We start from the raw sequence: 23,777 nt of genomic DNA, 5'->3' as shown, positions 1-23,777 counted from the left end.
ACAAGTGAACACAACAAAGTTATTTTGCGTGGTCTTTACAGTCCTGAATGATTGAATCAACGCTCAACCAAATTTCAAGGCATTTAACACAAACATTTGGCCAAATATCTAAATTCAGAGCGTGTTTACCCCTGAAAGGCCGATCGATTGGAAAACCCAGACTTTGATCACAGAGTAAACGCAGACTTCAGAAATGCTGCTGAGGCCCTTGTTGACATAGTGAGGGACAAATTCGCTCTGTGACTGAACTTCTCAACTATCCCCAACATGACACAGGAGCCAGAGAAGTCATGCAGTTCGTTTCTGGCAGACCTGACGACAGCTTTCGACACACACAGTGGGCTTGTCAGACCTGACCCAATGGGCAGACCTGTGGAGCCCTGTGAAGTCTGGCTGAAAGAACATCACCTGAGCAGAATGAAGCCTGAATTGGCACAGATAGTGAAGAAATCCTGTGTAACTTGGAAAACTTGCCCACACGCAGATATCCTGCAGCTTTCTGAACACGCTGAGGATGAGTTGTTCGGCAGAGATGAGCAAAGGAAACAGCGCAGGTAGAAAAAGCTGGAAGATGCATGTAATTGAAAACTACAATGATCAATGTCTTACTACTAGGGCTGTCAAAGTTAATGCGTTAATCGATGAGATTATTGTGATTAAATATTTTAACGCAGTTAACGCTACTTTGTTTACTTCCGGTGTGCGTTGAGCCAGCGTGACACGAAACCGCCACATGCCTGCAGCCAGTCAGTTCGCTGGGAGAGACCGAGGTGAAGATGGAGAGAGCTGAGGGAGTGTTGGGCAGAAAGCTTCAATTTAAGAGGCAAAATGACGGAACAACAGACTGCGCGGCACACAGTCTGCAAAGGACCATCACCGTGGCCCTAAAAGACAGTGGTTTTGAAAATGTCCTGGCTAAATGTCAGAAGATTGTTGGGCACTTCGAACACAGACCGTCAAATAATGGAGAGTTGAGAGCACAGCGAACTGCACTCTTTGAGTTGGTTTGTATCTCCATCTTGTTGTGATGACACTCATCTCAATTTGAAGTTGATCTGATGTAAGCCCTGGTGCAAGTACCACAAAGTAAAAATGTGGAATATGGCCAAAATGGCCCCTAAATGCAAAAATAGTAGGCTTCCTGTAGACTTTTTTGTTTGTCTGGTCATGATACACATGTGTATCGATTTTTGGGAAAATCTGTCAATGTGAACATGTTCCCTTACATGTTGGTAAGAATCATTTATAATATATAATAATAATAACAATCCTTAAAATTTCAATAGGGCCTCACTGTCTGTCAGTGCTGGGGCCCAAACAAATTAAATTATATTAAACTAAATTAAATTAAATTAAAAGTAATCCTGCGCAGATCGCTTCTGCGCAGGATTCATTTCATTTAATGAATGTACTCTAGTAGAGTATGTAATGCACTATGGTACAAGTACTGTGGTATCTAACGAATGTACCATAGTGTGGACCATAATGTGTACCATAGCTGCTTTAAAACATATTAAAAACATCTCTTTTAATGATTTTACCTCCTTTATTCTGATTTTTTAAGATTATTCATAACATGTTGATAAACAGTTCTGCGGGGCCCCCCCTTGGGACTTTTTTTGGGGGGCCCCAGTAGATTCTAGAATCTCCACTGGTTTTACTTATTGTATATTTTGCCTGTGTCACCCTGGAGGTCTGACTCCGGGGTTTGACCTCCAGCCCTGGGTGCGGGGTGCAGACAGCAAGCGGCGCTTCATGAGCCAGACGGCAGACGTTTCCTGTCTGCTTTCTGTTGTTTCCTGTTCGCCACAACAATATATAAAAACCTTCTTAACCAACTATTCGAGGTTCCACTATGAGCGTTGATGCTGACTCTGTAACCCTCTGCAGAGTGTTGTGTCTTTCAAGCAGCAGTGTCTTGTCAAAGTCGGTGTTTGAAGAGACCGCAGACCCAGAACTTACAAGTATAATGTTTATTGCAAGAAGTTTCACAGGTCAGGACGAGCTCTAGAGACTCGGAGACATCACACAGCCAAATGGTGAAAATTTGACTTGCCTCCTGCAAGACAACGACATTTATAGACAGAACTGGGTGCAACCTGTGAGGAGGGAAGGTTTGAGTTCTCCAATGGTAGAAGTGAACGTGGTGGGACAGGTTAACCTTTGAGACATGGAGACACTATCTACATGTAAATCCTGGAGTGAAATTTCAATGGCTCTGTGTTCAAAAGAAATGTTTGAACACATGTCTGTAGATTGAAAACCACAAAGTTTAACTGTAGGTGTGATAGCAGGTGCACCTTCCTTGCAGAACCTGTTTGCATATTTTATAATGCACTGCACGGTTCAAATAACTTTCAGAGTAGGAGGAATTTAGCAGAGATCTGGAATAGTTCTTAAAAGTTTAGACATAAGATTCAAGGCGCCTTAGGATATTGTCATGTCATTGTATTTGATAACCATGTTCAAAAGATCTATTAGCCATTAGATAAATATACTACCCCACAATATATAAAAACCTTCTTAACCAACTATTCGAGGTTCCACTCTGAGCGTTGATGCTGACTGTGTAACCCTCTGCAGAGCTTACAATTAAAAACTCAAAGAAATCTCCGGTCTGAGATACTCTTAATTTCACATCTTGAGATAAATGTCCACTACACGCACAACTGTCCATGCTCAACACATGTGCAGACATGATCTGTTGACCTGTCGGAGGCCAGCCCTTAAGAGGCAGAAGTCGTGGTTGAGGCCCACAAGTGACAAGTGAGTTATGTGGTCTTTACAGTCCCCCCCAAAACACTGACTGCAGACTGAGACTCTATTATATCCTCTCCCGGACGATGCCCTTTAGGCAGAGAAACAGATACAAAACTGACCAAACTGCTCTGTACTATACATAAAGTTCAAACAGCTATTTTAGGAAGAAGGAAACACAGTTATTAGGAAAAATCTTTTATTCAGATGAACAAAATGTGAATATAAAACTATGCCCGAAATCAGTTGAAAACAGCAGAAAATGTAACATTAAAACTGTTAATACTGAAACCATCATCCGCAGTTAAATCCCTTTTCAGAGTTTATGAAATGATCCTTCATATTCAAAATAAGATATAAATTCAGTTTCAAACATTCACGGTATCCTGAACTTCTTTTAAAATTATTATCCATTAAAATGCCTTTGTCTTAAGTTGTTCAAACTAATTCACACATCTTCCCAAATGTTCACAAAGCAGAGCCTTAGAAATAGGCAGCACCGTGCACGTGTGAACATACAGAAAATACCAAAGCAAAGGCACTGATTTCCATCTGTTAATCCTTAAATAAGAATATAACAACTAATCTAGGTTCTCTTCAATGGGTTCAAAATTAAAATGGCCTTAACTTAATAATTTACTGTTGTAAAAAAAGTGGGGAAATGTCCAACAGAAAAATGTTGTTACAAAAAACAAACAAACAAACAAAAAGAAATGCCCGCAAGCCTGTGATAATATTATATTTAGTACCTTTATAGTCACAAGTGAACAGACGCTATTCATGAAGATCCTGATCCGTCATCTGTAGTACAGTGTTCAACATCATGTCCTCAGACCACTTCTCCCTGGCCGTACACTCCTAAACTGAAAGAATATTTAACGTCTGCACAGCAGAAATCACTTGTAAGCTCCTGGTATCAACATGCTTTAACAAGTAGTATGGTGGGATGTAAGAGAAGCTGTATTGACCATAGAGGGAGCTTCAACAACAAAGAGGCAGAAGCATAGCAAGAGTTTGCAGAAGCCTGGGAGAGGTTTTCACTGTTGGCTGGAGTGAGGAGATTGAAAAGCTGGAGGTCTGTTGTAAACCTGGTAAAAGTACCGTGGCATTGTGTCGCTGATGCTCTGCCCTGGAACGACTCCGCTGGTGCTGGATGCGCTCAGGTCAGCTAGCCTTTGTGAATTGTTGTTGGCTAGAAGAGTGAAAGGAGCTGCTCTGAAATTCACAGCATCATTTGTCACGTTGCCAACGCCAGCAGACCAGGTGGCACTAGTCAATGAGGAGCGCTGCTGCTGCTGCTGCTGCTGCTGCTGCTGCTGCTGCTGCACATCCAGGCTCAGCCGTCCTGGGAGTGGTGGAGCTGCAAAAACGTTTCCACAATTTTGAAAACGCACCTGAGCTGATTGCTGCTCTGGATTAATCTGACCTGGGTAGAGCCCTTCATGTTGGTATAAACCCTGGGGATAAACAGACGGGTTCTCTGGGGTTGTGCAACCAGCGAAATTCTCAGAAACACGATGTCCGTATCCCCAAGGAGCTGCCGGAGTGATACCGGGGTTCACAGTTTGAACTGTCGACAAACTGTGAGCCTCCTGAATTTCTCTCTTCACCTCAGTGTTGTTGTTTTCTTTATAACCACCTATAGGTGGCTGGTTAGTGTGGTCCGACCTGGCAGTAATGATGGGTTTAATGGTGTAAAAACTGGTGGTGTCGGCCGTTGTGTTATTTTGTCGCTGTGATACCTGACCCGCGTTAAAGTTGGCGGCCTTATTGGTGAGATGAGGCTGGAGTTTGCTCACGTTTACAAACTTATTCTGAGCATCGGCGCTCGTCTGGCGCTGTAGCACATCGGGGGGGGCAGTGCCGACAGAGGGCAGCGTGGTGCCGACGGCTGCTGAGGACAAAAGGTTGCCTCTTGGTGAATGCCCCCTTGGAGATAAGCTGTTGTCACACAGAACTTGAGGAATGACGTCTTGCTGCTCGTACTTTATTTCCACGCAAGGTGCTGTTGGATACATCCCCCACGAAGATTCAATGGAGCGCGGAATATCTTTTAATGAAGCTTCAAGCCAAGAACACTGTGAAACCCACTGTGATGCCTTTTCCTCCATTTTCACTTCAGCCTGCTCAAACCTTGAAGCCCATTTTCCTTCCGCACCACTTTCAGAAGTGGAGGTTGTGGCGTCGGCGTGACAGGGAGCGGACCTACAAGGGGACAGCTGCTTCTCAGATTTCTTCTGCAGCACCAGCTTTATAAGGTCATCAAGCATTGAGCATTTCACACTCCTCTCTTTGTCACATCCAGCTCCTGGTTCTTTCTCCTCTCCAGACTCCGGACCACAGGTGAAGGTTGCAGCAGGGTTAACAGTGAACCCGAGAGCTGGTTCCGAGATGGGCTGACTGTGCGGTGCCAACGAGCTGCGTGTGCGTTTGGCTGGCAAAGGATCCTCCAGTTTGGGGACATCTGTGACCAGCACTTCAGAAGATGAATCAGCTGGACGTTTTCTGGTTGGAAGGTATTTGTCTTTGGGAGACAAAGGAAAAAAGGAAAAAACTTAAATTTAGTACAGATTAGAGAAGGTAAATAATTTTGTGTCCTTGATAAATGTGCGCGTGTTGTGTGTGAATAGAAACAGAAACACACAGGCAGGCACGCACACAATTAAGTATTGATAAATTAAAGTTAAATTTACTTGGCCGGTGGGACTGTGGAGTACAGACTGGTAGGGACAAAACACTGCTTTCCTCATCTTTCCTGATTCTTGTCACCATGTGAAAAGCTACAAGAAACAATCAGCACAGTTGACACTAGTTACTGTTTAGTCACTTACACCAGCAGGTGTGACACAGCTGTGAATGAAACCTACTGCTACCTTCACTGAATGGAGCCGTCCGCACGCGTTCAAACAGCTCAGGTCCAAGCAGCACACGCTTTGTGAGAGAAAACAGTCAGAGGAGAGAATATTTATTTCCACTTTGTGCATTCAATTATATTATTTATTGTGAAATCAGTAAAAGAGACAACTATACATCTGTGTTTATAAAAATCCAACAAATCCCTTTTGATAAAGCTTCTAGTTAGAGCTGGTTCAGGTCTGTCCTGGTCTTGCTCTTAGTTATGCCGCTAGAGGCCTAGATTGTCAAGGACACATGGAGCATCTTCTTCCTCACATTAATGTATTTTTCTGACTTGACTTCTTCCCTGGATTCCTTGTGCTTCATCATTGCAGATGTAGGATCATGGCTTTGGTTTTGGATTATGATTACAACTAGAATGCTTAGATATCTAATATGCCTACTGACATATAAAACCATTACTGGCAATACCTCTATCATTACATGGTAACGGTAAATTATTTATATCAATATACCGCTTTTCTTCTCTTGATGACCACTCAAAGCACTTTACAGTAAAGTTTGGCCTTTACATTACAACTGTCATTGGTGCTCCCTTCATCTGTAAGGCATTTTCTTTTGTATAAATAGTAGAACATTAATACACATCTCCATTTATCACTGTCATTTCTCATGAATGTTATATTGTTACTTTGTTTGGGCATAAGTTTTCTCTGTTAAAAGCATTTCTGTTGTTTTTCCTCACTTTAAGGGCAGAGGATGTCACACCTATGAGACAAATTGGGATTTAGGAATATGACCTATACAAATAAAATATGGATGATCTATTTGAAATGATTTTTTGCTGACACATGTGTAACATATTGACCTGATACGTTACCCGTTCATTTACCTTGTAAATAAAGTCTCTTTTTGAGAGTTTCGCCACCACGTCATTCAAAATTTTGAATTTGATTTCTTGAGCCAGATCCTTCAATGGCCAGAATTGCAGCATAAAATGTGAATGAGACGTCCACTGAAAGACATGCATATTGTATCATTAAAAATACTGGAACAAATGTAAATTACATTTTTGAATTACTGAGACACCACTCACCATGTATTTGAGCACGTGGTCCGTATTGACCAGGTGTTGAAAAATGTGATCGATGGAGAGCGTCTCCTGGCAGCTCTCGCACAAGAAGAATAAATTCCCAAATATCCCTCGACACTCCCACACGTTGTCCAGACCTGATGAGGATAAGTTTTCTTAAAATTTCAATGTATGCTTTTGTGAAATGACATGAAGTTGAAAAGGATTGTCACACTCACACCCACCTATGATCGGTTCAGTGTTCTTTGGTCTAGCGCTAACATTTGTGGATGAAAAACTGCGGCCCTGATTTTTTTCTGCTGCGGCACCAAAACAAAAATCACAAATCAGTACATGAAAGGACAAAAGCCAGCAGATCCACATGGTGTAAATGCATAATACCTACCGACTGAAAGGCTTGGGAGCACCACTGATGCACAGTGCTGCTCGGGCTCTGGTGTCGGTACATGTTCTACTTTGAGGCTGAGTCTTGATGCTTCCTGCTGCTCCGTGTTCGCTGGAGCTGAGGAGAACTGGTCTGGGCTGGAGGACATTACAGGTGACGTCTTACTAGTGTCCCGCATGTCTGGGTCACTTCTCTCCTGCTGCTGCAGTCTGTTCTCAAGAGTCCCTTCGTGTGTATGAGGGGTTTGGGCGGGGGTGAATGCAGACTCTGAGTAAGCGGCACAAGGATCTGCACGACCAGGTTGCTCTTGGACTTGGACGAGTGTACAGGTGTTCTCCTGCTGCGGCTGGTTGTTGGTAAGAAGCTCTGGTTTTGCATCCCGAGGTGTGTCAATCACTGAAAAGAAAAGAAAACATTTGGTCCAGTGTAATTCCAGATATGTGAGTTTCATTCACAGGTCTATTAGTAACATAGACAAAAATTCAAATACATGCATTTCTCCAGTCATCACAACTTAAGATCAAGATAAAGTCCTAAGTATGGTGACGAATATGTCCAAAGACAACCGCATCATCTCAGCAATTTACTTATTAAATCACAAGTTCAAATGCATTCGCATGTGGATGAAATAAACGTAAATTTTTAGCTTGACGCTCAGAACTGAAACTTCAATTTACCATCATCGGAGCTTGAAGCCTCACATGAACTTGGGAAGGCAAGTTTTGGTCTCAATGATTCTGGAGCGTCATCAGTGAAGGGGGGTGGGGCCTGATTCAGCATCTTATTCAGTCTTACTATGGCTGAGAAGAAAGAGACAGAGGATTAAGACCAAAACAATAACCAACGATAACCTTATAAATAAAATTGTTCACTTCCATGAAAATAAATACAATTCTTCCCTGTTGATAATTCTCCTGCAAAGTAGAATTTTTAGATGAAAAATAACTAAGTGTAGTGGAAACTAAATAAGTGTGGTTGAAACCTATTTTGTAGCTGAAACTTTTATGACCTGAACTGTTTATGACCTGAAACCTGTTGACCTTCCGAAAAAATGTGACCTTTCTATTACTTATTGACTTTCCAAGAACCGAATGGATACGTATGCAAATCATTCTCTCATGTGTTTTAATTCCTGTCTTAAACTGTTCCCACAGAACCAGTCTGAACCGGCTCAGAAAAACAACCTCAGTTCCTTTTATGGACTGTTCTCCATCTTCACTCTGAGATCCCTCTCTGTGTTGATCCTTTCTGCAAAAAGCCTCTATTAAAATACACTGAGACAAATTTGGTGTTCCAGCCTCTTATATTTCCAGATTTCCATCACAAACTTTTTCTATTTTACCAAATTTTATCAAAGAAGACGTATGTTTTTCCGTTTTTTTCCTCCTGCGTTGTGTAGTGGAAAATTATACTGTTCCTGTAGTGTCTGTTAACACAACACAGGTTCAAATGTATCTGATAAGTTCTTCTGTTTTCATCTGCATCAAGTGACCCGGGTTCATATGAATCATTAAATGTGTGTGTGTTTCCGACACTTTCTCTAAAAATCTATTGTTGGAGATCGTGTCTAGACACTGTCTAGTCAAAGTTCCTGTTTCAAATGCTGTATCTTAACTTTCTTTATGATGTTATTGATGCTGTGATCAGATGATCTGCCTGTCCACGTGTGCTGTTCATGTTTTTGTGTAAAGTCCCTCTGAGTGTTTTGCTTGGGGGGCCTTCATAACTGCCATTTCCTGAGAGACTCATTGCACTCTCAAGCAGACAGCCTTGCTGTCAGTTTGATTGTGTCCCGAGCTTCGTTATTAAAGACAGACTAACTGTTTGTTTGATTCACTCTTTAATCCTGACGACTACGTAAAATTGCCATAACAGTTGTCTTTGCGTTTTTTTATGCATGTATATTGTCTTCTTATATTCATGTCTTCAGATGACCCTGAGAATATCTTTACCTGTTTTGGCATCCAGGCGATCACGCAGCTCATAATAGACATCATCTGTCACTTCAATCGTCTAACAGATAGAATGACAAAATCACCCAATTGTGTTAACTAAAAGTCAAACAAAGCTACCATAAATAATGAACATGTCCGTGCCATTTACAGATGGACAACTTGATGCATGTGTATCTGTTTCATTAGTCGATAGGTCTATTCCATATTATCTGGATAATTTATCATCTCTTAGCAAACTCTTAGCAGTTTTAACAAAAGTTAATACCTCGTTCTAATGTACAACAATTATTGCAATGTACTACATTTTGCATAAAGAATATCTTTAAAATGTCAACACTGGCACTTAATGATTTGACATTACATCGTATTAAAAATTCCTTTGATATTATTAGAATAGTTATTTATGGCTTAGTTTAAGTCTTAACCTAGGATGTGATACAGCATATATAAAGATGAACAAACACAACCACTGTATATTTTGAATCATATTGACTGTATGATCACCTGGCCCCTCCGGTTTCCACATTTCCTCTCCAGCTCAGCCAAGTTTGCGACCACCATGTTCCAGTTATTCTGCGACTCCAACATATCCGAAAGGAACCCGCTGTACTTCTTTTTCTAGGTTATTCAAAACACACAGTTGAAATCAGGTAAACTGCCCTGCCCTACGAGATTCTGGAACTAAGTTCACACTACAAGACTTTCAAAGTCGTGGGAACGATGTGCAGTTCACACTACGGCTGCTTTCAGACCAGCACCTGCCGATGGAACGTCAGTTGGCTCCGATCTATCTGGGGATTTTAGTCAGCGTCTTCCAGAACTCATCCGCAACTTAGAATCCTGTAGTGTGAACTAGGTTTCACATTTTATACAACACCACTTATCAGGCACGTACCACACATTGATACACGTGGCTCTTGCAGGTGAGGTGACTGGATTCATTCAACCTGACGGAACACAGCTGACAGTAGATTTGCTTCTTGTTTCCAGAAGTCACTGTAATCACCTCGTCTAAGCCTGTAAGAGAAATATACACGAATCCAAAATCAAAATGAGTTGACAGGAAAGGAATTGATTTACAAAAAGAATGATAGCGCTCACCAAGTCTGGGAGGGTTCTTGTTTCCCTTGTTTGTGAAGGCCTGTGACGGCTCTGTGGGGGGACTCTTGTATTCAGACCTGACAGACGTGCCAGGGGCAATGCTCTTGTGAATATGTGATGCAGCATCAACATTAGACAGTGTATTCTTCGCCTGTACTGTCTTGGCGGAGGCTTTGATATTTTCAAATTGAAGTGACGTTTGAGTCAATGTAGCAGCGGCTGCATTTGTCACTGTAGTTCGAGGTGTAACTGTACATTTGGGAGGTAAAGTGGTTTTATGCACCACTGTGGATCCGCTTTGAGAAGCTGGTAAAGGTCTACATGGAATCGCTGTAGTTTTGGTTGCTGCTCCAGGTGTGCTTCCCATCGGTTTTGTCAATGTTGTGGGTTTCGTGGTTGAGACCGTCCTGGAGATGCTCATGTTAGAAGAAGACGTGCTCCCCATCAGTGTGGGAGAGGCTGCTGTATACTTAGAGGAGGTGACAGTGCAGACGGTGGTAGTCGTCGGTTTAGTGGTGGTTGCAGTGGCCCCTGATTTGGCTGCCTTGCATTTGTAGATCAGTTCTCCCAATGTGGTGGGGGCTCTGGTCCAGCTGGATGCGGCTGCTCTTCTTGGGTTGAGGACAGTTGCTATGGGTATAGTGTACTCTGGAGTACGCTTGGAAGAAATGGAGGTAGATTTGGTGATGGCTGTCGTGGATTTTGTGGCGGTAGTAGTGGTAGAATCTAAAGTCGTTGCTGTATTAAGTTTCCCCACTACTTTTGAAGAGGTTAATTTTTTCAATCGTTCCATGATTGTGTTTGGGGCGATTTTATCTCCTGAGTTAGTCCTTGTGGAATCAGCGTTTGTCCCACTTTTGGACACATGAGGACTTGATGCATCTTGAGTGCTTTCAGTCATCACAGACATGGGTGCAGTTACTGATGAAGGTTTTGTCTCAGAATCTTCTGAGTCAATATCCATATTTATCACCTGCAAAAGGAAACAACCATATTTTATCTGTTAAACTCCATCAGGTAAAGTTACATGTTTGATAGAAAACATGAATGCAAAAACAGAGTAGACGTGCAAAGTTCAAACAGAATTGCACATGAACTAAGAAAAACACTGAATTTTCCTGTTTGATCAGCTCAGCATGCAGTTATTCTATATTCCAAACTGAAGGAGTTTTTTCCAAACTGACCTGGACGGTGTCCATCCCGGAGTTAAACTGAAGTTTAGCATGAACGGTGACTGAGGCCGGCTCAGGTTGAGCAGCAGGCAAAGCTGCGGCTAAAGTGGGTTCATGCTGTTTGTCCTGCTGAGCCAGAAGTACTCTTATAGTCTCCATGGCTAACAAAGTATAACAAAGAAAAAAATTAATTAGCTTCAAGCAAAAACACACTTATGCATGTTTAGATATATAATTAAGGAAAGGTGGAACCTTACCTGAATAAAAGCTCTGTTTTGAGATTCTCTGAAAAACGTCTTCATCCAGTTCAATAACCTGAAGGTCAAGACATTTTGCAGTAAGTAAATAGAATGACAGTAGTGCACATACCTCGGCTAAGTCCACTTAGCTTCAAGCAGCATCATTGCACGCAGTCCTGGATATCAGTTCAAGTATACCTGATTTTTTTCATCAAGATTTCTCCTTTATTTTTTGAAAGAAATCACAAAGATTTTGAGAAATGTCCTATATCACCACTAAGTGAAAAAATTATATTCTGGATCTACCCACTTTGCTCCAAAAGTTAGGTTTTCTTCCTATGTCTGAAAACTGCTACTTTTACATCTACTAGAGACAGAGAAAGACTCAAACAGAGTAAAAAGGTTTAATTCATTAGGATGAATCCAGACCTGAGCCTCTCCAAATCCTTTATCTTGTTCAAACGAAGCAGCCATACGTCTCATCTTCCTCCTGTAGCGCTTCCTTGTTGGATGTAGGAATTTCTGTGTTCCCTGATGCCAGAAACAAACACAGGAAGATGCATCACTACAACAACACAGACCATCTTGCATTAAATACTAGTTTGCAAACTCTGTATTTTTATCGATCATAGTAGAACTTATGGACCAGAAGAAAAGTTATGAAGCTGGCTTTAATTCCATCGCTTCAGGGAGCGGGGGTTACGCTCACCTCTCCCGAGCATCCTCCTCTCCAATGTCCGCTCGCTGTGCAATAAGATGGACGAACCGCGCCTCCTCATCCGGACAAACAGAGACTTTTCCCTTACTTCTGCCTTGTGTTTCACGGAATCGTGGCTGACCGAAGCCACACCGGACTCCGCCGCACAGCTGACCGGCTTCCAGCTGTTACGCGCGGACCGCGACCCGATCCTCTCACGCGAGGCAAAAGGCGGAGGGATTTGTTTTTATATAAACCAGGGCTGGTGCAGCGACGTGAAAGTGATTTTACAGTCCTGTTCTCCGGACCTGGAAACTTTTTTCATCACCTGCAGACCGTTCTACTCTCCCCGTGAGTTCACCTCTTTCATCCTGGCTGGAGTTTACACCCCCCCCGCAAGCGGACGTGCGCGAGGCACAACGACAACTCGCCGAGCAGGTACTGGGGGTGGAGAGGAGGAGAGAGAACACTTATTCCCCTGTTATTGTCCTCGAGGACTTTAATAAGGGGAACTTATCTCAGGAACTCCCCAAATACAAACAGTTGATCAAATGCCCGACCAGGGGGGAGAACACTCTGGACCACTGCTACAGCACCATCAGCAAGGCGTATCATGCAGTTACCAGCGCTGCTCTGGGCCTGTCCGACCACGCTCTCATTCACCTGATCCCAGCTTACAGGCAGAAACTCAAACTTTCTAAACCTGCTGTGCTGAGATCCAAGAACTGGAGCAACAGAGAAGCTGTGGAGGAGCTGCGTGACTGCCTGGACAACACTGACTGGGACATTTTTAGAACTGCTTCCAACAGCCTGGACGAATACACAGATGCTGTGCCGTCATACATCAGCTTCTGTGAAGACCGATGTATTCCAACACGCACCAGGGTGAGCTATAACAACGACAAGCCCTGGTTCACAGCAAAACTCAAACAGCTTTGTTTGGAGAATGAGGCGGCCTTCAAGAGTGGGGACATGGATAGTTTCAGACTGGCAAAATACTCGTTTGGCAAGGAGATTAAGGAGGCCAAACGACAGTATTCAAAGAAGCTGGAACAACAGTTTGCAGCCAACGACTCCTCGTCAGTCTGGAAGGGGCTGCGTGTGATCACCGGCTGCACAACCAAATCCCCCCACTCTGTGGAAGACCTGAAACTTGCAAACGAACTGAATTACTTTTACTGTAGATTTGAAACACAATGGACTAGTTCTAACCCAGACTCCCAGCCCCCCCACATAACTATTACACCTCTTCACCCCAGCCTGGACAAAGACTCAACCCCCCCCCCACAATATGGCCCCTGACTGCCCCCCCCCCCCATCACACCTCTCTCAGGTAGGTGTGAGATGTCAACAAAACCCCCGCAAGGCGGCTGGACCCGACGCTGTCTCCCCCTCCACACTGAGGCACTGTGCAGACCAGCTTTCTCCAGTGTATACGAACATCTTCAACACCTCACTGGCTGAATGTGTTGTACCCGCCTGCCTCAAAACATCCACCATCATCTCCGTTCCCAAGAAGCAGAGGATCACAGGCCTTAATGACTACAGACCTGTCGCCCTGACCTCTGTAGTAATGAAGACCTTTGAGCGCCTCGTGCTGACTCACCTCAAGACCATAACCAACCACCTCCTCGACCCACTGCAGTTTGCCTACAGAGCCAACAGGTCCGTAGACAACGCAGTCAACATGGGACTTCACTTCATCCTCCAGCACCTCGACTCCCCCAGCACCTACGCCAGGATCCTGTTTGTGGATTTCAGCTCCGCATTCAATACCATCGCCCCAGCTCTTCTCCGGACAAGCTGACATAGCTGAGGGTGCCTGAGCCCACCTGCAAGTGGATCACTAACTTCCTGACTGACAGGAAGCAGTGCGTGAGGCTGGGCAAGCTGGTCTCTGAGTCCCGGACCATCAGCACTGGAGCCCCACAAGGTTGTGTGCTCTCCCCTCTTCTCTTCTCCCTCTACACCAACAACTGCACCTCCAGCCATCCCTCTGTCAAACTCCTGAAGTTTGCAGACGACACGACCCTTATCGGATTAATCACCAATGGGGACGAAACCGCCTACAGAGAGGAAGTTAACAGCCTGGCTTCCTGGTGCAGCCAGAACCACCTGGAGCTGAACCCTTTAAAAACTGTAGAGATGGTGGCAGACTTCAGGAGGAGCCCAGCCCAAACCGCCCCCCTCAGCCTGTGCGACTCCCCAGTTAAAACAGTGGAGTCCTTCAGATTCCTGGGGACCATCATTGCACAGGACTTGAGGTGGGCGGAGAACATCACCTCCATCATCAAGAAGGCCCAGAAGAGGATGTTCTTCCTGCGGCAACTGAGGAAATTCAACATGCCGCGGAAAGTGATGGTTGAGTTCTACACTGCCATCATTGAGTCCATCCTCACCTCATCAATCACCGTCTGGTTCGCTGCCTCCACTGCCAAGGACAAGGGCAGTCTGCAGCGGGTCATAAGGTCAGCTGAGAAGGTCATCGCTGTGACCTGCCGGCTCTCCTAGACCTGTTCCACTCCAGGACCAGTAAGAGGGCAGGCAAGATCATTGCTGATACTTCCCATCCCGGTCACCACCTGTTCCAGAGACTTCCCTCCGGAAAAAGGTTCCGGGCCATCAGCACTAAGACCTCACGCCATCTGAACAGTTTTTTCCCCGTGGCAGTGGGGCTCACAAACAAGCCCCCTGCATCACACTGACTCTGCACCGCACTGACTCTACCCCACCACACCCCACCCCCTACACATCATTTATAATTCATAACTTATATACTACTGGCACTATCACCAATCTCTGCACCTTCGCACAGCACGTGCCCATAACTCTGTTACTGTATATATGTATATATTCTTTATTTTATTTTATTCTATTTCTTATATATTGTTGTTTTTTATATTGTTGTTTTATGTTCAAAAGTAGTGCACCAATGACACCAAGGCAATTTCCTGTATGTGCAAACATACCTGGCATATAAAAGAATTCTGATTCTGATAACATTACATTATTTGCAAGGCTTTGAAAATAAGTGGCAAGATGTGATTTCATTCTTCCACAATTAATATTTCTCATTTCAGAAAAGCACAAATAATCCAGAGTGGCTAGAACGGCACAACAACCATGTTGCCTCTTGTTTAATGTTGACTTACCAGCAGATACATCCTCTGATGGTCAAGTCCAGTCACATGGGTGATGATATCGGGCTCTGGGAGCTTCACAGAGCAGCACTTACAGAGGTAGAGGGGGTCATGTTGATCACAGACGCATTCAAGAAGTGCGTTTAAGCCTAGAAAGTATATTGTTCACCGTTAGTCTTCATCACGGCAAGAAACATTTACATTCACAAAGAGGATTTAATAGAATGATGCATGCATATTACGCAAATCAACATATTTATACATATTCATACATATTCATGCTAGGGCGACGTAATCGTGAGTACCTACGGCGTAGCTTCAGCGCAGAAGCATAAAATAATTGGCCTTAACACGGAGATCCATCAACTGCTGCTTTGAAACACTCACCCACTACAGGCTCTTGGTGGTTCATCTTGAAGAACTGCCACAGCTGAAGTGCTTGTTGGTGGTTCTCATAGGAGGACACTGTGAAAGAGCCATAGATAACCATAGATTAAGCCGTTATCATACAAATCACAAGAGAAAGAAGCTTCAAAAAGGTAAATATGTACATACCTTTATCGTTGTTAGTCATGTGACTTAGTTTGGCACTTTCTCTCTGGATGATGGTGGTCTCCAGCTTTAGTCCACTGCTTGAAATTGTTTGGGATTCCTCACAAGGTGACTCTTCATTGGAATTGAGCTTCTGCCTTTTATGCTCCATTTCTCTTCCCACATCCTCATCAGCACATTTGCTTTCTTGTGATTTTTCAGACAGGCTGTTTTGCCTCTTTCTTTTGTTTTTCGTTGTCTCTGCTCTATCATCATTGTCTTTGTTCTGGCAGTGTTCTGTGATTTCCCATATAGACACTTCCATATTCTCTTCCTTTATCTCCATCAACTCCACCGGTATCTCCTTCTTTATCTCCTTTACCTTCTCCATTATCTCGTCCATTTTCTCCTGCGTTATCAACTGGCTTTTCTCCACATCTGCTTTCTTTACCTCCTCCATTATCTCAGCAATTTTCTCCTGCTTTATCAACTGGCTTGTCTCCACATCTGCTTTCTTTACCTCCTCTATTATCTCAGCAATTTCCCCCCGCTTTATCCACTGGCTGGTCTCCACACCTGCTGTCCTAACTTCATCTGGACACGTTTGAGAAAACGCTTCTGTGCTCTTCTCTGATTGTGTGTCACTTGGTGTAAGAGTCTCTTTGTGGGCTCCCTCTGCTTCTTTTTCACCAGAACAAGGTTCCACTGAAGTGTATTTCAAAGTGTTTTCAGGATTGTCTGTAGATTTTTGACTGGTCTTCCTGTCAGATCCCTCCATTGTCGAACATATTTTCGGACTGTTGTCTCTCACATCGGCTTCATCTACTTTTTTAAGAGTTTCCCTGGGGACTGAGGAATATATCACATGAAAATATGAATTTCATTAGAATGTTTTTAATTATCTGCATAAGGTGAAGTCATTAGTAGTAGTAGAAACAAAACTGAAAAAGAGGTGACATACACGCACAAGACAGAGACTCTACCCGGGCCTTGGTAGTTAAGGTCACACTGTACAAAAAACACTTACACAACTCATTCTTCACCAATCCATGTTTTAATGGGCTTACCAAGCTTCTTTTTAAGTGTTATGGTGGGTTTCAGCTTTCCTCCCCCATTTCTTCTGTTTGTAGATGACAATATTTGTATTACTGGAACAGAAACAGCATTATCAGGAAACTAGTTCACAGTTATAGATGACAATGTGCCACATTCATGGTAATATAACACATATATATATATATATATATACTTACATGTGCTGTAGCTGCACGGCTCCCTAATGGGCTTATCCAACTTTATTTTCTGTGAAGGCCGAAAATATTACATTTGAGCCCACAGGGCGAGGGAAAAAAATTTGTGTAGATGTAAATAAGCTTATATACACTGTGCATGCTTTGAATTAGCAATATCATATCTGTCATGTGTGGAATAGGTCATAAGTATAACCTCTAGTATACTAACTGCAAAACACAGTTTTGTATCATAATCACGTATGAAAGTTCAGCAGATACTTCTGACAGAAATCCTGTATGAAAAAGAGGCTTCCAGCCTCCAGAGTTTCCTGACGGCCAAGATCATGGCTTGCTACTGTTATGGTCCATAACGTTGTTAGCATCCACGCAAACAGTCAGACCTCATAGATTCAGCTACAGTTGTGGCATACTATAAGTTCTCTTACATGCACGTGAAGTGAGCACAGAAATTTAAATTTGCAAATAGATTACCTGTACTTTAGATATGGGGTGAATACGGTCTGCCTGTTTTGCCAAGTCCAGTAAGGTTTCAGTGTCAGTGTTTGAAGTCAGCGAGCCTGGGTGGACACGGTCCTAAACACAAACACACAGGCAGGTCAAATGCTCTGTTAATTAATACAAAACTGCCCCTGACAGAATAAGGAGCTCCTAGTGGCAATTTCCTGCCTTTGGGTACCACATGTTATTACTCAAAGTACTGAGCTAAGGTCACCTAAGGTTGCGTTATTATAAATTAATGTAATATAATACTATAAAGGTAAAATTACTCACCAGAAAATTTTTAACGTGTTCCCAGCTGAACAAATGAGCATAAAACTCATAACCAGACAGTCTCCTCCCACAGAGTAAACAAGGAAATCTCATTTCCATAGCGTGGTACCGTATGACACACTGATTGAACGTGACCAGGAACTGTTTGCCTGAAACAACAAGGGGAGGTAATGTCAAAAACATCCACAGTACACTGGATTTCTGGCAAGACTCTCTTTCCAGTCGTACTCACCGAGAAGAGGAAACCTCCCGTTTTGTTTGTCGTACGTTTCACAGTGTGGGACTGCACCGGCATAACAGACAAGATGTAAGATTAAAATTATGAGACAAATCATATCCTTTATCGTATTTAAGACAAAAAAACTGATTGTATTACTAACCTTCCTTCTTTAAGAGATTGTGGTATAATGTGAGTCTCTCCATCGCTGTAGAAAAGAAAAATCAAGGTTGAGACAAAGTCACTATTTTTAACCACGACTCTGTTTTTTGTTTTGTTTTAATGTTGTTCGATTAAGCTTTGTGGCAAACATGACCAAATCCAGTTCAAATGATCTCTCTGCAGGTAAATATACATATGCAAAGAACTGTCTCGATGCATTCTAAACTTCTGTCTCCACATGAATTAGTAGTGCCTCATAAAATAAGAACAAAGTACCAATATTTTTCCCTCAAACATCTCTGGATAACTTGATGTAAGACCTATGCTTACCGTCCTGGTAACTAAGTGGGGTGGAGCTCTGAAATAAATGGTTTGGGATATCAAGGACCTGAGAAGGAAAAGAAAACCTCAGTTAGAATTAACAATAGAAACAGACAGTGGGCAGGAAATGAACCTTCAGTCAATGGGACATGATGAGAGGGAGTTCCTCATCATGAGAGGGGCATCAAGCACATTATGTGCTCTTTGAAAACCAAAGAACCCCGGACTATCAAGACATCATATGCTCTGCCTGATCACTATTATAGACAACGCATCATGTATTTTTTAGAAGCAGCTGAATATCAGCCATTTCAAAGACATTATGCTGATGCTTATTGTGGTTGTGTAAAGATACTCAGCGAGGAAATTGTGAACCAAAGCTTTATGGGGTACAACTGTCTTTTTGCAGAATGCAAGGATGCACTGAGGAGTTCAACACTATGCTGCTATATTTGTAGTTATCATATTCATAGTATGGTACAATATTAATCAGTGTCCGCATCCATATCTTATTATTTTTCATTGTTTTGCCCTAAATGTATGAAACTTAAAGTCACATAATACTTCAGTTGAAAAAAAAACTCAACAACAACCTCTCCCTGTGTGGAAGATTCATAGTCCTGCACCAGAGGTGTAAAAAGTACTGAAATATTGTACTCAAGTAAAAGTACCTTTACTTTGATGAAATTTTACTTAAGTACAAGTAAAAGTACCCAGCTAAAAATCTACTCAAGTAAAAGTAAAAAGTAGTTCATTTAAAAGATACTTAGTTACTTCCAACAACTTGATGGGGGCCGCTCCTATACAGTGCAAAAAAAGACAAGGGCTCATAAATCCAATCCAAAAACAGATATTTTTAATTAAAGGAGATCTTTACAAATTTAAGTGCAAACATGTCAAACATTAAACATTTAACATGTCAACACACCATTTAAGAACTTTTGGGAGGACATGTCAAGACATGAACCACATGACAGCTAAAAAGTTAAAATGCTGCTGTCCCACTGTATATTTAAACTTTTGGTGAAACTTTGGTCCGCCTTTCGCGCACTAGTCTAAAAACTTCTTGTTGAGTTTGAGCAGCAGCTGATTTTCAAGGTGAGTAGAGCTCATCCGGGTTCACTTTGCAGTGAACAGCAATCCAGCACAGCTGAAGAGTCACCCGCAGGCGGCCGAGGCAGGTAGGCCAGTCGGCTATTGAGTTTCAGGCAGTGTTGTGCATGAACGAGTTCAAAAGAACGCGTTCATTGAACACGTTCATTTTTATGAGAACGATGAACTGAACGCAACTTAATGACAAATAAGGAATTTGAACGGTGAACACGTTCATATTATCTGAAGTCTAGCGTTAAAAACGTTACGTAATGTTTTCCTTCTCCTGAGGAGAGACGCTGTCTAAAACGAATGCTTGCACCATGTCGTTGCGATCGTTGTTTTGTTAATTTGAAATGAAATGCGGTCTTACAGGGCAAAATGCCGTCTGAAAGTTGCAATTCCGTTTTTCAACTTTTTTTTTCGGGGGGAGTGCAGGAGTGAAGCTTGCATAGAGCGCCAAATGTGCTAGGGCCGCCCCTGTGTAGCGCAGTCGATCCTCTGTATGGTCCCGATGGGGTGCGCGACCGGGAGGAGAAAATGCGATGTAATATTATAGCCGAACTAATGTTTTGACGTCCGCATCTCTTAAACGGCGGAGCAGTAAACAAATCGCTCTTTCGCCGTAGCCAGGGGTCTGCAACCCGCAGCTCTGCAGCCCCTCCGCAGTGGATGCCTGTGCAGTGTTGTGCATGTCGCGCATATTTTTCGCAAACAGTGAACTTTACGATCAGTTTTCATATGTTGAACATGCACGTTAGGGAACGTCATCCACTCTATGCAGCATCTACCACTGCAGTGAGAATTGCCTTGCGCCCTGAACTTTGTTTGTTTTTTAACTCAGTAACGGATGTAATTTTCAATGTAGCGAAGTACAATACTTCGGTTAAAATCTACTTAAGTAAAAGTAAAATTACCCATTTCAAAAACTACTCAAAATTACAAAGTACACGAAAAAACTACTCAATTACAGTAACGTGAGTAAATGTAGTTCGTTACTTTACACCCCTGTCCTGCACACGGAGCTTCTCTTGGGAACCACTTGCACATTCCCAACTTTGACATGAAAAACGTATCCTGTTGTTGCACAAGGAATGAAGACTGCTCTCGTGGAATCACCACGTGCTCTTCTGCAAACATCAAGTTCCCTGTTCACTTCAGAAATGATAGTAAACTTAGTAGTTATATGGGTGTCTGTAGGTTATTCATTATTCCCCTATGTTACCAAAAAGCTTTGTGCAAAAAAGGCTAGAATTACCACCATGCAGCTGTATGCCTCCAGTGAGAATTGCCTTGCGCCCTGAACTTTGTTTGTTTTTTAACTCAGTAACGGATGTAATTTTCAATGTAGCGAAGTACAATACTTTGGTTAAAATCTACTTAAGTAAAAGTAAAATTACCCATTTCAAAAACTACTCAAAATTACAAAGTACACGAAAAAACTACTCAATTACAGTAACGTGAGTAAATGTAATTCGTTACTTTACACCCCTGTCCTGCACACGGAGCTTCTCTTGGGAACCACTTGCACATTCCCAACTTTGACATGAAAAACGTATCCTGTTGTTGCACAAGGAATGAAGACTGCTCTCGTGGAATCACCACGTGCTCTTCTGCAAACATCAAGTTCCCTGTTCACTTCAGAAATGATAGTAAACTTAGTAGTTATATGGGTGTCTGTAGGTTATTCATTATTCCCCTATGTTACCAAAAAGCTTTGTGCAAAAAAGGCTAGAATTACCACCATGCAGCTGTATGCCTCCATCAACCAGTGCAGTTTCAGTTCACTTTTCTTTTTTCTCAAAAAAGGTAACTGTGACCCCTGAAATCCAGTCAGTTTATGTGTGAGTGACAATTTGTCAGACACATAAAACTGATTTACATTTGTTTCCTTTGGAGATAAAGCAGACATACATTCAGTTCTTTGGAGACTAAATAAGTAATAAAAAGGTCATAAAGGTTTCAGGTCACAAAAGTTCAGATCATAAACCTATTTAGACAGATCATAAAAGTATTTAGACAGGTCTGTTAAACTAACTTACGTTATTTTTCCACTACACTGATCAAGGATGACCCTAGTGAGCAGGTATATTCAAGTTCTTGAAATTATTCTTTTACCTTCACCACCATCTGCTTTGGTCCTCTTTTCCTCTCCTCTTCCCACGCCACTGCCCTAGACACTTTCACGCTTTCCACATAGTTCTTCCAGGCAAAAGGGAGCCTCCAGGGATTCCGGTACAGCTAAAAGAAAGACAATCAATGCTGCTTATTTCCTACCTTAACATTATCACCTATTTTTTTCATAAACAACCATTGGTTTTTGCTGACTGTATAACAAGCCAACCTCATCTCAGTGTTAATGTACCAATAAAATAAGGTATTTCTGTTCACTATAATTGATCAGTTGTGGCATTTCATTTTTGTGCACATCCAATCACACACACCAGTACTGCTGACACACACAGCTGCATTTGCACCCCAAAATCAATCCCTACCTCCACATTAATGCAGCCAATACAAAACATTAAAGAAGAACACAAGCTCACCAATGTTTGTATGACATGTTTGTTACACTTCATGTGTTGCCTGACTGAGGACTCGGGGAAACAGTCCTGACAAGCAAAGCAAACATAAATAGTTTCTGCCTGAACCGAAGAGCTCACACATGCCACAACCAGGGATGCACCTACGAATGAAAGAAAAATAAATGACAAATAAATTTCATATTTTTCAGATTAACATTTGACAAAACACAATGATAACAAGTGAGTCAGCTCACCAGCAACTGGCTGATTCAGCTTCAAGGCCTCTTGGAGGTAACTGTGCAAGCCCAGACTCAATTTTACAGGCGCTAGAAAGGAAAAGAGATTCAGAGAAGAAACTAAATGAAATCAACCGAGATGTTTCTCGACAGCAGACATAGGAAAAGTACTAGAAATTGTGCTACTATCAATTATTCTTAAGAAAGAGTAAACAATGCATCGAGACATGTTTACATCTATTTATTTTCCGACCTTTGGGCCGATACAGTTTGCTTTATTGCCATAAATAAGTGTTATTAGGTGTAGCAGCACTGGTGGAGAAATGTGCACCTTTTTGGTCTCCATAAGAACCTTCAGGGGGAAGAAAAGGGGGGAAATTATCATATCATATTCAAATGAGCCAAACAACACACAGATATGAGGGGGGGTTTATTAAATAAATAAATAAAATAGTACCTTCTTTAAAGACTTTCTTCAACATCTGGGTGAAAAACATTACAAATATATTGTAAGTAAGTAGTGAATTTTAAGCATATCATGGAAGATCAAAATCTTTTTTTTAGACTTTCTGAAGGAAGATATGAAAATCTTTACAAACCTCTTTGTGTTTCAATTGTGACACATGTTGCAGATACTGAGATAAAGTTTCAAAGATGACGCTGCAGTCCTGCAACAAGGAGACGCAAACAATAGCAATAAACACCCATGTGCTCTCAGCGCTCTGCAGAAAGCATCATTACAGTGGTAACATCAAGGTTGTTGTAATGAATTATAATTATCACCAGACAGAGTAGTTTGTACGATGGTGAGACTGGCTCCTTGACCGGCTGCTTGACCGGCTCCTTGACCGGCTCCTTGACCGGCTGCTTGACCGGCCCCTTGATTGGCTCCTTGACTGGCTCCTTGACTGGCTCCTTGACTGGCTGCTTTACCGGCTGCTTGACCAGCTGCTTCATAGGCTGCTTGACTGGCTGCATGACTGGCTGCATGACTGGCTGCATGACTGGCTGCATGACCGGCTGCTTGACCTGCTCCTTGACCGGCTGCTTGACCGGCTCCTTGACCGGCTCCTTGACCGGCTGCATGACCGGCTGCTTGACCTGCTGCATGACCGGCTCCTTGATCGGCTCCTTGACCGGCTCCTTGACCGGCTGCATGACCGGCTGCATGACCGGCTGCTTGACCGGCTGCATGACTGGCTGCTTGACCGGCTGCATGACCGGCTTCTTAACCGGCTGCATTACCGGCTGCATGACCGGCTGCTTGACCGGCT

The 23,777-nt window shown here is 42.7% G+C and overlaps 1 protein-coding gene and 1 long non-coding RNA gene across 4 annotated transcripts; one reads left to right on the top strand and one right to left on the bottom strand.

The window, feature by feature from the left end:
* Positions 1-272: 272 nt before the first annotated feature.
* LOC133025536 (uncharacterized) lies at positions 273-6,543 on the top strand. Of its 2 annotated transcripts, none has more exons than XR_009683153.1 (2): positions 273-554; positions 5,087-6,543. It is a non-coding gene; the product is annotated as an uncharacterized LOC133025536 (long non-coding RNA). The 2 variants fall into 2 exon arrangements; XR_009683152.1 differs by having other exon boundaries at positions 5,063-6,543.
* LOC133025535 (uncharacterized) lies at positions 2,981-23,771 on the bottom strand. Of its 2 annotated transcripts, none has more exons than XM_061092219.1 (32): positions 23,287-23,771; positions 23,103-23,171; positions 22,961-22,985; positions 22,835-22,855; positions 22,522-22,593; positions 22,289-22,428; positions 21,861-21,983; positions 18,660-18,717; positions 18,331-18,375; positions 18,183-18,233; positions 17,951-18,099; positions 17,651-17,752; positions 17,180-17,228; positions 16,994-17,074; positions 15,951-16,775; positions 15,783-15,860; positions 15,408-15,544; positions 11,988-12,089; positions 11,577-11,634; positions 11,332-11,480; positions 10,148-11,120; positions 9,942-10,063; positions 9,551-9,664; positions 9,044-9,104; positions 7,769-7,891; positions 7,092-7,487; positions 6,931-7,005; positions 6,710-6,843; positions 6,506-6,628; positions 5,631-5,688; positions 5,451-5,537; positions 2,981-5,281 (listed from the first exon to the last, which is right to left on the bottom strand). In XM_061092219.1, the coding sequence occupies exons 1-32, from the start codon at positions 23,755-23,757 to the stop codon at positions 3,795-3,797; spliced, it is 6,558 nt and encodes a 2,185-aa protein (XP_060948202.1). In that variant the 5' UTR covers positions 23,758-23,771; the 3' UTR covers positions 2,981-3,794. The 2 variants fall into 2 exon arrangements, with proteins under 2 accessions (XP_060948202.1, XP_060948203.1); XM_061092220.1 differs by having other exon boundaries at positions 6,931-7,002.
* Between the last annotated feature and the right edge of the window lie 6 nt (positions 23,772-23,777).

The sequence above is a fragment of the Limanda limanda genome, chromosome 19 (genome assembly GCF_963576545.1).
Source record: "Limanda limanda chromosome 19, fLimLim1.1, whole genome shotgun sequence".
In the NCBI taxonomy this organism is placed as follows: Eukaryota; Metazoa; Chordata; class Actinopteri; order Pleuronectiformes; family Pleuronectidae; genus Limanda; species Limanda limanda.
The sequence above is the reverse complement of the archived record's forward strand: the minus strand, read 5'-3'. Positions and strand labels throughout refer to the sequence as shown.